This window comes from Ranitomeya imitator, chromosome 3, assembly GCF_032444005.1.
Source record: "Ranitomeya imitator isolate aRanImi1 chromosome 3, aRanImi1.pri, whole genome shotgun sequence".
Taxonomy (NCBI): Eukaryota; Metazoa; Chordata; class Amphibia; order Anura; family Dendrobatidae; genus Ranitomeya; species Ranitomeya imitator.
In genome coordinates this window covers 533,400,948-533,416,163 of record NC_091284.1, presented here as the reverse complement: position 1 = coordinate 533,416,163, position 15,216 = coordinate 533,400,948, and the positions used below count along the sequence as shown (strand labels likewise).

General features: G+C 47.3%; 1 protein-coding gene across 1 annotated transcript in view; it reads left to right on the top strand.

Moving 5' to 3' along the window:
* VWA3B (von Willebrand factor A domain containing 3B) overlaps window positions 1-15,216 on the top strand; it is a 430,059-nt gene that overhangs the window by 128,921 nt on the left and 285,922 nt on the right. The window contains exons 9-11 of the mRNA XM_069757817.1: window positions 10,812-11,005; window positions 12,811-12,965; window positions 13,708-13,846. Coding sequence (XP_069613918.1) covers window positions 10,812-11,005; window positions 12,811-12,965; window positions 13,708-13,846 — 488 coding nt within the window. The remainder of the gene's footprint in view (window positions 1-10,811; window positions 11,006-12,810; window positions 12,966-13,707; window positions 13,847-15,216) is intronic.

The following is a 15,216-nucleotide window of genomic DNA, read 5'->3' as shown; positions in this document are numbered from 1 at the left end:
AGTCTGAAGCAGGTGTAAGGACATGTGTGAGCGGCAAACATATTTAGTGCACCAGGGCACGAATCCCAGCACCGCAGTGTGATTTTTTAAAAACACACTGTGGGTCTGGGATTCATGTCCACCGCTAACCGCAACGGCCAACATGAAATGAGGTCATAAGACAGGAAGCGCTCACAGCGCATGGCCAAAGGATCACAAGAGCGCAGACTCCTGTACAGCAACTAACAACGCTCAGGAAGCTGGGTCCATGCAAAAAGGTGTTGTTTTCGACACCTGTGCTGCTTTTCTTTAAAAAGACAAGTCACGCCTCCACTACTGTTTAACAGTATAATGGGCTAAATAGTGTACGTGTTGCATTCAGCGTGTGCAAGTAGACAAATTAATAGAGCAACCTTTTACTTGTGCAGCATTAATGCTGCACAAGGTGTGGCTCTTGTACCTTGCAACACCTGAGGGGGGGGGGGGTTAAAGGTAACCTTTGAAATTGGTTCAACTAGGCTTCGGCCTACACTCTGCTCCTCTCCTCCTCCTGCTGACCCTGGGCTCAAACACCGCTAGTTTTTGCCCGGAAATGCTAGCTGCACAGAGAAAAACACCAGCCAATGTGTTAGTGGGGTTCAGCAACGCCCGCTGTTCCCCCGCTGTGTAGCCGGCATCGTGTCCAGCAAAAGCCACGCTGGCACAACCGACCAAAAGCTTCCACCAGTGCAGGCTTCGGCCTACACTTTGCTCCTCTCCTCCTCCTGCTGACCCTGGGCTCAAACACCGCTAGTTTTTGCCCGGAAATGTTAGCTGCACAGAGAAAAACACCAGCCAATGTGTTAGTGGGGTTCAGCAACGCCCGCTGTTCCCCCGCTGTGTAGCCGGCATCGTGTCCAGCAAAAGCCACGCTGGCACAACCGACCAAAAGCTTCCACCAGTGCAGGCTTCGGCCTACACTTTGCTCCTCTCCTCCTCCTGCTGACCCTGGGCTCAAACACCGCTAGTTTTTGCCCGGAACTGCTAGCTGCACAGAGAAAAACACCAGCCAATGTGTTAGTGGGGTTCAGCAACGCCAGCTGTTCCCCTGCTGTGTAGCTGGCAACGTGTCCTGCAAACGCCACGCAGGCACATGAACTGAAATTGAAGGGAGCCTGGCCCCCTCTCCCCCAGGTGTTTCTATGTATAACAGCCACCTTGTACAGCAGTACTGCTGCATTTGTACAAGGTGGCTGACTTTTTATCCTTGCCCACGTGGAACTCAACACGTACAAAATGTGTCTCTTTGAGACCATTCCACTGTCCCTGAGGTGTGACTTTCCTTTCTAATGATACGCAGCACCCCCCTTGGTAGCGCTTCCCGTCTTCTGACATCATCGGTTGGCTAGTTGCGCCTGTGCGTCCGCCCTGCCTGAATAAAATGCTCCTCGTTGGCTTAATTATTTTGACTGCGAGGGTGTGATTGATGGGCACGAGCAGTGCATATCTTCGCCTGTCTTAACTCATCTCCTTCCGCCTTCTTCAGACTGTGCAGCCTCATGGCCGCGGCATGCAAGAAGGGATCAGATGAGGCCGCCCAGTCTGAAGCAGGTGTAAGGACATGTGTGAGCGGCAAACATATTTAGTGCACCAGGGCACGAATCCCAGCACCGCAGTGTGATTTTTTAAAAACACACTGTGGGTCTGGGATTCATGTCCACCGCTAACCGCAACGGCCAACATGAAATGAGGTCATAAGACAGGAAGTGCTCACAGCGCATAGCCAAGGGATCACAAGAGCGCAGACTCCTGTACAGCAACTAACAACGCTCAGGAAGCTGCGCCCATGCAAAAAGGTGTTATTTTCGACACCTGTGCTGCTTTTCTTTAAAAAGACAAGTCACGCCTCCACTACTGTTTAACAGTATAATGGGCTAAATAGTGTACGTGTTGCATTCAGCGTGTGCAAGTAGACAAATTAATAGAGCAACCTTTTACTTGGGCAGCATTAATGCTGCACAAGGTGTGGCTCTTGTACCTTGCAACACCTGAGGGGGGGGGTTAAAGGTAACCTTTGAAATTGGTTCAACTAGGCTTCGGCCTACACTCTGCTCCTCTCCTCCTCCTGCTGACCCTGGGCTCTAACAACGTTAGTTTTTGCCCGGAAATGCTAGCTGCACAGAGAAAAACACCAGCCAATGTGTTAGTGGGGTTCAGCAACGCCCGCTGTTCCCCCGCTGTGTAGCCGGCATCGTGTCCAGCAAAAGCCACGCTGGCACAACCGACCAAAAGCTGCCACCAGTGCAGGCTTCGGCCTACACTTTGCTCCTCTCCTCCTCCTGCTGACCCTGGGCTCAAACACGGCTAGTTTTTGCCCGGAAATGCTAGCTGCACAGAGAAAAACACCAGCCAATGTGTTAGTGGGGTTCAGCAACGCCCGCTGTTCCCCCGCTGTGTAGCCGGCATCGTGTCCAGCAAAAGCCACGCTGGCACAACCGACCAAAAGCTTCCACCAGTGCAGGCTTCGGCCTACACTTTGCTCCTCTCCTCCTCCTGCTGACCCTGGGCTCAAACACCGCTAGTTTTTGCCCGGAACTGCTAGCTGCACAGAGAAAAACACCAGCCAATGTGTTAGTGGGGTTCAGCAACGCCAGCTGTTCCCCTGCTGTGTAGCTGGCAACGTGTCCTGCAAACGCCACGCAGGCACATGAACTGAAATTGAAGGGAGCCTGGCCCCCTCTCCCCCAGGTGTTTCTATGTATAACAGCCACCTTGTACAGCAGTACTGCTGCATTTGTACAAGGTGGCTGACTTTTTATCCTTGCCCACGTGGAACTCAACACGTACAAAATGTGTCTCTTTGAGACCATTCCACTGTCCCTGAGGTGTGACTTTCCTTTCTAATGATACGCAGCACCCCCCTTGGTAGCGCTTCCCGTCTTCTGACATCATCGGTTGGCTAGTTGCGCCTGTGCGTCCGCCCTGCCTGAATAAAATGCTCCTCGTTGTCTTAATTATTTTGACTGCGAGGGTGTGATTGATGGGCACGAGCAGTGCATATCTTCGCCTGTCTTAACTCATCTCCTTCCGCCTTCTTCAGACTGTGCAGCCTCATGGCCGCGGCATGCGAGAAGGGATCAGATGAGGCCGCCCAGTCTGAAGCAGGTGTAAGGACATGTGTGAGCGGCAAACATATTTAGTGCACCAGGGCACGAATCCCAGCACCGCAGTGTGATTTTTTAAAAACACACTGTGGGTCTGGGATTCATGTCCACCGCTAACCGCAACGGCCAACATGAAATGAGGTCATAAGACAGGAAGCGCTCACAGCGCATAGCCAACGGATCACAAGAGCGCAGACTCCTGTACAGCAACTAACAACGCTCAGGAAGCTGCGCCCATGCAAAAAGGTGTTATTTTCGACACCTGTGCTGCTTTTCTTTAAAAAGACAAGTCACGCCTCCACTACTGTTTAACAGTATAATGGGCTAAATAGTGTACGTGTTGCATTCAGCGTGTGCAAGTAGACAAATTAATAGAGCAACCTTTTACTTGTGCAGCATTAATGCTGCACAAGGTGTGGCTCTTGTACCTTGCAACACCTGAGGGGGGGGTTAAAGGTAACCTTTGAAATTGGTTCAACTAGGCTTCGGCCTACACTCTGCTCCTCTCCTCCTCCTGCTGACCCTGGGCTCTAACAACGCTAGTTTTTGCCCGGAAATGCTAGCTGCACAGAGAAAAACACCAGCCAATGTGTTAGTGGGGTTCAGCAATGCCCGCTGTTCCCCCGCTGTGTAGCCGGCATCGTGTCCAGCAAAAGCCACGCTGGCACAACCGACCAAAAGCTGCCACCAGTGCAGGCTTCGGCCTACACTTTGCTCCTCTCCTCCTCCTGCTGACCCTGGGCTCAAACACCGCTAGTTTTTGCCCGGAAATGCTAGCTGCACAGAGAAAAACACCAGCCAATGTGTTAGTGGGGTTCAGCAACGCCCGCTGTTCCCCCGCTGTGTAGCCGGCATCGTGTCCAGCAAAAGCCACGCTGGCACAACCGACCAAAAGCTTCCACCAGTGCAGGCTTCGGCCTACACTTTGCTCCTCTCCTCCTCCTGCTGACCCTGGGCTCAAACACCGCTAGTTTTTGCCCGGAACTGCTAGCTGCACAGAGAAAAACACCAGCCAATGTGTTAGTGGGGTTCAGCAACGCCAGCTGTTCCCCTGCTGTGTAGCTGGCAACGTGTCCTGCAAACGCCACGCAGGCACATGAACTGAAATTGAAGGGAGCCTGGCCCCCTCTCCCCCAGGTGTTTCTATGTATAACAGCCACCTTGTACAGCAGTACTGCTGCATTTGTACAAGGTGGCTGACTTTTTATCCTTGCCCACGTGGAACTCAACACGTACAAAATGTGTCTCTTTGAGACCATTCCACTGTCCCTGAGGTGTGACTTTCCTTTCTAATGATACGCAGCACCCCCCTTGGTAGCGCTTCCCGTCTTCTGACATCATCGGTTGGCTAGTTGCGCCTGTGCGTCCGCCCTGCCTGAATAAAATGCTCCTCGTTGTCTTAATTATTTTGACTGCGAGGGTGTGATTGATGGGCACGAGCAGTGCATATCTTCGCCTGTCTTAACTCATCTCCTTCCGCCTTCTTCAGACTGTGCAGCCTCATGGCCGCGGCATGCGAGAAGGGATCAGATGAGGCCGCCCAGTCTGAAGCAGGTGTAAGGACATGTGTGAGCGGCAAACATATTTAGTGCACCAGGGCACGAATCCCAGCACCGCAGTGTGATTTTTTAAAAACACACTGTGGGTCTGGGATTCATGTCCACCGCTAACCGCAACGGCCAACATGAAATGAGGTCATAAGACAGGAAGCGCTCACAGCGCATGGCCAAAGGATCACAAGAGCGCAGACTCCTGTACAGCAACTAACAACGCTCAGGAAGCTGCGTCCATGCAAAAAGGTGTTGTTTTCGACACCTGTGCTGCTTTTCTTTAAAAAGACAAGTCACGCCTCCACTACTGTTTAACAGTATAATGGGCTAAATAGTGTACGTGTTGCATTCAGCGTGTGCAAGTAGACAAATTAATAGAGCAACCTTTTACTTGTGCAGCATTAATGCTGCACAAGGTGTGGCTCTTGTACCTTGCAACACCTGAGGGGGGGGTTAAAGGTAACCTTTGAAATTGGTTCAACTAGGCTTCGGCCTACACTCTGCTCCTCTCCTCCTCCTGCTGACCCTGGGCTCTAACAACGCTAGTTTTTGCCCGGAAATGCTAGCTGCACAGAGAAAAACACCAGCCAATGTGTTAGTGGGGTTCAGCACCGCCCGCTGTTCCCCCGCTGTGTAGCCGGCATCGTGTCCAGCACAAGCCACGCTGGCACAACCGACCAAAAGCTGCCACCAGTGCAGGCTTCGGCCTACACTTTGCTCCTCTCCTCCTCCTGCTGACCCTGTGCTCAAACACCGCTAGTTTTTGCCCGGAAATGCTAGCTGCACAGAGAAAAACACCAGCCAATGTGTTAGTGGGGTTCAGCACCGCCAGCTGTTCCCCCGCTGTGTAGCCGGCATCGTGTCCAGCACAAGCCACGCTGGCACAACCGACCAAAAGCTGCCACCAGTGCAGGCTTCGGCCTACACTTTGCTCCTCTCCTCCTCCTCCTGCTGACCCTGGGCTCTAACACCGCTAGTTTTTGCCCGGACATGCGATCTGCACAGAGAAAAACACCAGTCAATCTGTCAGTGGGGTTCAGCAACGCCAGCTGTTCCCCTGCTGTGTAGCTTGCAACGTGACCTGCAAACGCCACGCAGGCTCATGAACTGAAATTGAAGGGAGCCTGCCCCCCACCCCCAGGTGTTTCTATGTATAACAGCCACCTTGTACAGCAGTACTGCTGCATTTGTACAAGGTGGCTGATGTTTTCTCCTTGCCCACGTGGAACTCAACACGTACAAAATGTGTCTCTTTGAGACCATTCCACTGTCCCTGAGGTGTGACTTTCCTTTCTAATGATACGCAGCACCCCCCTTGGTAGCGCTTCCCGTCTTCTGACATCATTGGTTGGCTACTTGCGCCTGTTCGTCCGCCCTGCCTGAATAAAATGCTCCTCGTTGTCTTACTTATTTTGACTGCGAGGGTGTGATTGATGGGCATGTGCAGTGCATATGTTTGCCTGTGTTCACTCATCTCCTTCCGCCTTCTTCAGACTGTGCAGCCTCATGGCCGCGGCATGCGAGAAGGGATCAGCAGAGGCCGCCCAGTCTGAAGCAGGTGTAAGGACGTGTGTGAGCGGCCAAAATATTTACTGCTCAAGGCCACGAATCCCAGCACCGCAGTGTGGCTTTATGAAAAGACACTGTGGGTCTGGGATTTATGGCCATCGTTAACCGCACCGGCCAACATGAAATGATGTCATAAGATGGGCAGCGCTAACAGGGCATTGCCAAGGGATAACACAAGAGCGCAGACTCCTGTACAGCAAATAACAACGCTCAGGAAGCTGCGCCAAGCACCAAGGCGTTCTTTTGGACACCGGTGCTGCGTCTCATCAAAAAACCAAGTCACGCATCCACTACAGTTTGACTGTAGAATGGGGTAAATTGTGTATGTCTTTCATTCAGCGTGTGCAAGAAGACAAATTAATAGAGCAACCTTTCACTTGTGCAGCATTAATACTGCACAAGGTGTGTCTCTTTTACTTTGTAACACCTGAGGGGGGGTTAAAGGTTTCCTTTGAAATTGGTTCAACTAGGCTTCGGCCTACACTCTGCTCCTCTCCTCCTCCTCCTGCTTCAACACGGGCTCTAACATCGCTAGTTTTTGCCCGCAAGTGCTAGCTGCACAGAGAAAAACACACGCCATTGTGTTAGTGGGGTTCAGCAACGCCAGCTGTTCCCCCAGTGTGTAGCCGGCAAAGTGTCCTGCAAACGCAACGCAGACACAAAGCTGCCTCCAGTGCAGGCTTCGGCCTACACTCATCTCCCCCTGCTTACCCTTTGCTCCAACACCGCTAGTTGGGGCTCTAGGAAGACAATCTTTAATAGGCAACGCATCTGGGTTCCAGCACCGCCAGCTGGTTCTCGGCAGTGTTCTTGTCACAGGTACTCCCTCGTGCCAAGCCTGGTTTCAGCACCGTCAGCTGTTTCCGGGTTGTGTCAACTTCACTGAGACGCCTATGCTTGCCCCGTCGTGGTGCGGTCGAGTTAGCCAACTCCAGGGTGCCTCCAGTTTAGGAGCTTCCTATGTGGGCTGCGTGAACTGGTAGTCAAGGCTGGTTCTGTAGTGCCAGTAGGCCCTGCTCCCCCTGTAGGACTGTTGGGGTTCGGTAACTGCGGCTGCCTCGCGGCCTAGCTGTTCTCTCCTCTCCTGTGGACCTTCGGGTCCACCACCTGGTTCCAGCACCGTCAGCTGGTTCCGGGCCGAGCCTTTGGCTTAGGTGCCTCCTCCTGGGTATCCGAGTTCCGCCAACGCCAGGCGGTCCTTGGTAGTGCTTTTAAGCGCGGGCACCTACAGCTTAGTAACCGGGTTCCAGCACCGTCAGCTGGTCCTCGGTCGTGCCATTGGCTCTTGCACACTGGGGCAACGCATCCGGGTTCCAGCACCGCCAGCTGGTTCTCGGCAGTGTTCTTGTCACAGGTACTCCCTCGTGCCAAGCCTGGTTTCAGCACCGTCAGCTGTTTCCGGGTTGTGTCAAGCTCACTGAGACGCCTATGCTTGCCCCGTCGTGGTGTGGTCGAGTTAGCCAACTCCAGGGTGCCTCCAGTTTAGGAGCTTCCTATGTGGGCTGCGTGAACTGGTAGTCAAGGCTGGTTCTGTAGTGCCAGTAGGCCCTGCTCCCCCTGTAGGACTGTTGGGGTTTGGTAACTGCGGCTGCCTCGCGGCCTAGCTGTTCTCTACTCTCCTGTGGACCTTCGGGTCCACCACCTGGTTCCAGCACCGTCAGCTGGTTCCGGGCCGAGCCTTTGGCTTAGGTGCCTCCTCCTGGGTATCCGAGTTCCGCCAACGCCAGGCGGTCCTTGGTAGTGCTTTTAAGCGCGGGCACCTACAGCTTAGTAACCGGGTTCCAGCACCGTCAGCTGGTCCTCGGTCGTGCCATTGGCTCTTGCACACTGGGGCAACGCATCCGGGTTCCAGCACCGCCAGCTGGCTCTCGGCAGTGTTCTTGTCACAGGTACTCCCTCGTGCCAAGCCTGGTTTCAGCACCGTCAGCTGTTTCCGGGTTGTGTCAACTTCACTGAGACGCCTATGCTTGCCCCGTCGTGGTGCGGTCGAGTTAGCCAACTCCAGGGTGCCTCCAGTTTAGGAGCTTCCTATGTGGGCTGCGTGAACTGGTAGTCAAGGCTGGTTCTGTAGTGCCAGTAGGCCCAGCTCCCCCTGTAGGACTGTTGGGGTTCGGTAACTGCGGCTGCCTCGCGGCCTAGCTGTTCTCTCCTCTCCTGTGGGCCTTCGGGTCCACCACCTGGTTCCATCACCGTCAGCTGGTTCTAGGCAGTGTCTTTTGCTCTTGTACCTTCTGCTCCCCATCCTGGTTCCAGTAACGTCAGCTGGTTCCGGGCAGAGCCTTTGGCTTAGGTGCCTCCTTCTGGGTATCCAAGTTCCACCAACGTCAGGTGGTCCTTGGTAGTGCTTTCAGGCACGGGTACCTCCTGCTTAGTAACCGGGTTCCAGTAACGTCAGCTGGTCCTCGGTAGTTCCATTGGCTCTTGGACCTTCGGCTACCCATCCGGGTTCCAGTACCGTCAGCTGGTTCTCGGCAGTGTCTTTTGCTCTTGTACCTTCTGCTCCCCATCCTGGTTCCAGTAACGTCAGCTGGTTCCGGGCAGAGCCTTTGGCTTAGGTGCCTCCTTCTGGGTATCCGAGTTCCGCCAACGTCAGGCGGTCCTTGGTAGTGCTTTTTAGCACGGGTACCTCCTGCTTAGTAACCGGGTTCCAGTAACGTCAGCTGGTCCTCGGTAGTTCCATAGGCTCTTGAACCTTCGGGTAGCCATCCGAGTTCCAGTTCCATCAGCTGGTTCTTGGCATTTTCTCAGCCTTCTTGTACCTTCTGCTACATTTCCAAGTTTAAGACCCTAAAGTCGACGACCCGGAAGACCACCCCGATGACGACGACGACCCGGAAGACCACCCCGATGACGACGACGACGACGGCGGAGACGACGACGACGACGGCGGAGACGACGACGGCGGAGACGACGACGGCGGAGATGACGACACTGAAGACGACGACCCTGGAGACGACGACATGGAAGACCGAGAAGCAGAAGAACAAGAGGCTGCAGAACAAAGAGCAGAAGAACATTAAGCATAACACTTAATATCAGAGCAAAAGATATTATCTAAATTATATGCAGAAGAAGACTAAGCAGTGTATGGGGGTGAGTCCGTTCCTCCTCGTGGTGCCCCTGGATAAAGCCTGATGCTGCAGGCCAAACTGAACGCGGACAAATGTAACTTTTGTGACTGGCAGAACGGAAGGTGTAATCTTCCAACTTTTATAGATAAAAACTACGGGAATGCCTGTCACAAATGAGAATATGATGAAGAAGTAGAATAGGAAGAATAATAACAGTGGAATAAAAAGAATATGTAGAATAGGAAGAATAATAATAGTTGAAGAAAATGAATATGAAGAATGTAATAAAAAAAAAAATAGGTAGAAGATGAAGAAGAAGATGAATAAGGTGAAGAAGTTGATGTCAAAGATGCTGATGATGATAAAGATGAAAGTGTGGGAAAAGGAAAAAAAAGAAGGGGAAGGTCGTGGAATAGTGAAACATCAATATCTGACAAAATAAAAAAAAATTTACATAGTCAATATCTTTTTCAATCCGAACGTCTTTAAAAAAAAAAAAAAATCATGCTATTCTATTTGATTGGGCTAATCCTCATTGCCTTTAATGTCTCCGCCACCTCCCCCAATACATCCTACATTATTCTTAGTTGTTTTCCTTCATGTAGAATGAACCTACAAGGAAAGAAAGGGTTTATTTTAATTCCGATATTTTGGTCCCATTGACTTGCATTGGGATCGGGTATCGGTATCGGCGATATCCGATATTTTTTGAATATCGGCCGATCCAAACCGATACCGATACTTTCCGATATCGGAAGGTATCGCTCAACACTAGTGATGGGTCCTTGTAATATACCTTAGGGAAAAGCACTTAGGCTTGGTTTAAATAAGAGTAAGCAAAATAGTCAATTTTTCATTCAGAAAAAAACATGATCTTTCATCTGTATTGTCATCATTATGTCTGTTTTTACATCCATGTGACATCTGTATGACATTCACCTTTTACATCAACAATTTAATAAATAAAAAGAAGTCTAAATACAGTTTTCTATATTAATAATTACAATCCATTTAGTAAAAAAAACACCTTCCATGTGGATAGTAACCTGTATGTTTTCCATTTTTTTTTTATCTGGAATATGGATCTCAGTAGCGCATGCTATGATTTTTACACGCAGACCATCGGGTCATGCGTAAAAAGGTTCATGTGAACTACTACATTGACTGGCTTTGTTCCTTCTTGTGCTCTCCTTTGATACCTGTCTTCCATATGGACAGCACACAGGCTGAGTATATGCTTGTTTGAATGAACCTTTATATCACAATGCTGCTTAAATGAAGCTAAGATTTGAGGAATATTTGAAGTTTAGATTAGGTAACTACATGGGAAAATAATATTCTCAGAACACTATGATCAGTCAAACTCTATTAACAAGTAACCAAATATAATCTGTAGTTCTGTGGGGAATTTCCTTTACTTTTTTAGAGCCCTTTTCTACTTTATTATATAAAATATGTGCACATGTGAACGTATGTACTTTATCTCTACATGTTCATAGAAAAGATCAGCGACACAATGGTAGAGGAGACTTTGGAAAACTGTGTTAGCTCAAAGGAATGGCTGAAGGAGTTTGGCTTGAAACCGCAGAAGTTGCTATTTTATGATGCCCTTGCTGACTGTGCTTTTCGTCACAGCGATGGAGTTGTTGATATAAAAATCAAACCAGAGGATGAGGCTATCCAGACAGATGCAGTAAGTACAGTTAGAAACATTAATATTCTTGGGCTCTTTAGGGTGGGCTATAGTTGTTACACAGAGGGCATCTGATCTCATTCACATACACACACTCATAGAAAGACTAAGGCTACTTTCACACTTGCGTCGGTATGGGTTTGTCGCTATGCGTCGGGCCGATGTACCGACGCACGTTGTGAAATTTCTGCACGACGTGGGCAGCGGATGCAGTTTTTCAACACATCCGCTGCCCATTCTGAAGTCTGGGGAGGAGGGGGCGGAGTTTTGGCCGCACATGCGCGGTAGAAAATGGCAGACGCGACGGACAAAAAAAATGTCACATTGAACGTTTTTTGTGACGACGGTTTGCCAAAACACGACGGATCCATCGCACGACAGACGCGACGTGTTGCCATCCGTCGCTCATACAAGTCTATGGGCAAAAAACGCATCCTGCAGGCACATTTGCAGGATCCGTTTTTTGCCCAAAACGACGGATTGCGATGGATTGCAAAAAACGCAAGTGTGAAAGCAGCCTTAGGCTATGTGCACACGTTGCGGATTTGCTTGCTGAAATTTCTGCGCGGTTTCTGCATCTCTTGGCAGAAAACGCAGAGAAAATTCCGCTCATTATTTATGCGGATTTACATGCAGATTTGTATGAGGATTTGTTTGCAGACTTGTTAGCTAAATAAAGATATAGTATTTTTTTTTAAAAATGTGATGTAATTTACTTGTCCAACCTCCATTGTTGATGTGCTTCAACCAAGATGGGCACTGTTATATATTCTCATCCCATACACTCTTCCTCCTTCAGACGTCATTTCCTTTGACAAATCTGCTGCGTTTTTGTCACCAAATCTGCATCTACTCCACACCAAATCCACAGCAAATCTGCAAACCTTTTTACTCCTGCGTTTTTGCTACAGATTTGAGTGACTCAATGGAAGTCAATGGGTGGAAAACGCTACAGATCCACAAAAAGAATTGACATGCGGCGTAAAATAAAACACTGAGAATATGGATTGAAATTTCCGCATCATGTGCACAACTATTCAGGATTGTCATTGATTAACCTTCCTTTAGTAATCCTTTGCGTTTTTGGTGCATTTCCGCGCAGAAAAAAACGCTGCGGAAAAGCAACAAATCTGCATCGTGTGCATATAACCTAAGACTAGTTTGTGTCGGAGTAAATACATGTAACATATTCTCTGTGTAGTTATTTTCTTAGTCAGATGAAACTTGAGGCTCACAGTCACCAATGTGCCACCTGCCATTACTACATTGTATTGTTTTAATGCTCAAGTGAGATAACTAACTGCATCCAAATTTTGCCAAAAATATATATATTTTTTAAACATTTTCTTTACCAGAGTTAAAAACTGACCATCTTACCATCTGGTAGTTCTATACAATGAAAAAAAATGAGAATATGTTATTGTACTTGACATTTTGTGTTTTGCCTATGCCATGTGTAATTTCTGCTACCAGGTGGTACATACAGTAGGTGTAAATGGGATTTTTAAAACTCTGCACTTAAAATGTTTTTTTTTGTGTGTGTTTTTCTAATTGACTTCAATGGGGAAAATTTCATGTAAAGACCATATTTGTGTTTTTACTTGTAGAAATGTGATTTCTTGCAACATTTTAGCAGATAAGGGTGGCAAAATTGCTTAAAAAAACGACATGTGCCGTGCTTGTATTTTTCGTGGTGCTATTGGTGTGCTGTTGTGTATCATCCAATCTTGTGTCTGAGTATCACGATGTGTAACATTGTCTTGTGATGTGTTAACATTGTCTTGTGATGTGGTTTCCGTAACCAGGAAAACAATCTGAAAATGATAAATGCTAAGTACTGCGACCGTTTTGTCCACATGATTTGGAAAGATGGTTCTGTCGTCCATGTGCATATCAGTAAGGAGAAATGCCAGTGGTATGAGGAAAAATTGAAGACCGCTCTGGACAAAATGAAAAGAAGGTGATATCATTTTTGAAGAATTGGTATTTTTACATTAATATTATGGCTGATAATTTACCATTAGAAATGGTCACAGAAAGATAATATCATATCATTTGTACACGTTGAGTATTTGATGAGTTTTTTGATGAGGAAAAGTCTAATGGAAACACGTGCGCCGCTACTTCTGCATTTCTTAACCCCTCCTGATTTTGGTTTACAAATACTGAGGTAAAAAACTCACCAAACACTCAGTGCGTGTGCATGGACTGAGGGTATGTGTACATGACATCTCCACAACACCAGTGGACCTGCGGAGGTTTCCCTAAGCAAAGCCTCTTCAGGAAAAAGTCAGCCATCTTTTTCTTCAAGAGTCTTGGCTGGCAGGTTTGCTGTCGTCTTTGCAGCGGCCCTGCCAACAGCGTCTTTTTTTATTTCTACAGTTTAAACTATAACTAGTGAATGACTTTTTAGCAGAAGCTGCGCTATGAATGAACATATTACAGTACATCTTTTAACTGTTTCAGTGTTTCCAAAGCAATTGAAAGAAGCAACAAAAGACTGAACATGTGTGCAGCAATGTTTTCCTTACATTGCTCTGGCTGTGCAATATGTTCACTTTTGCATAGGTGTTGTGACACTTTTTCAGTCAGATTCCGCCTAACATAACATAACTTCATATACCCTAAGGATTAACATGGCTACGATAACAAACAAAATATTTTACTTTTTATTTATATTTTGTTAATCACATTTTTTTAAGAGTCCAATGGCTTCAGAATGGGAGTAGAGAACTCTTCGGCACTATCCTTGAAGACCAAGTGTATATTCTCATTGATACCTCACATTCCATGAAGGACAAGCTGTTTTTACTGAAAAAGAAAATATTACAGCTTTTGCAGGTGAACAATTCTGGAAAATAAAAATATAAAGAAAATCCTTTGGCACAAAATAATACTGTATGATTATCTGTAGAACTAGGGGATTGGTGGCCTAGTATATATTCTAGAATGTTTTATCATGAAGACAATACCTGCTGAATTTACCTGTTATTAAATGTTTATGTGGCTCATGCACTAAATAATAATTTACACTAATGTATGAGTAATACATTAACACTTTTTAAATCACACCAATGTATAACTAATAATTAATTCACACTAATGTATTTCACAGAAAACAAAATACCGTAAATATATTTACAAAAGGCTCCATACGTTTTAATGGGATTTACAGATGGAAAATGTTATTATTTAGTTAACTTTAGTTAGGCCTCATTCAGACATCTGTTATTTTGCGTATGAGAAAAAGTAGGACATTTTTCATAAGCATGCCGGACCAATGATCTGCGTATCAGTTATTTTATCAATGTTTTATGCAAAATAAAAATTATTTCAAGATTCGCCTACCCATTTCACACTAAAACATGCATAGCATTCAGATGACCTATGGATGGCATCCAAATGCTATCCTTTATTTTTAAAGGGAACACTACATGTTGACAATAGTATCTGATCTGCAGGCAGGATGTCGTAAAGCAGTAGAAACTAATCAAATTGATTTACATTTATGAGGGAAAGTTTAAGTAAAACTTGCATTTTGTTCAATGTGTCCATTGGCGGTCTTACTCAATGACTGGCAGTCTTTCCTGTATGACTATGCATGCAGATAGCTGTCATTCACTGAGAAGGACTGCTCACTGGACTCATATCCATACCAACACCAGGGATATTAATGAATAACATGCAAATTATATTAGAATATTTTCCAACAAACATATATTCATGAGTGTGTCACGTCCTCCTGGGAGATCTGGGGTTAGACTATTTTTACGTACTGTGAATTGCAAGTCTTCCATTTAGCCTGTGTGTTTGGTTCCTCATATTAAATGGACTTAACCTCTGCAGCGTCAATTAACAACTCTTTGAATGCTGGTTAGAGACATGCAGCTCCTTCTCATGGCTGCTCCTGACCTGCTGCTTCTTTCCTTTTTCTATAAAACCTGGCCTGACCTTCTCATCCCTGCCTGTGAAAGTTTTGCTTCCTCGCTTACTGGAGTTGGTGTGCTGAAGTTGGAGGTTGTAGTTGTTGCTGGAGATTGTTGTCTGCTGTTTTTGGGTGTATGTTTTCTCTCTTATCCTATTCCCATTTGGTTTGTACCTTCCTACCCTTCCCTTTTTTCCTCTACCCTTGGTGAGTGTTTTTGTATGTAAGTTGCTTTTTATTGTCTCTGTTTGTTTTATGTGTATGTACACTAACATATCTAGACACA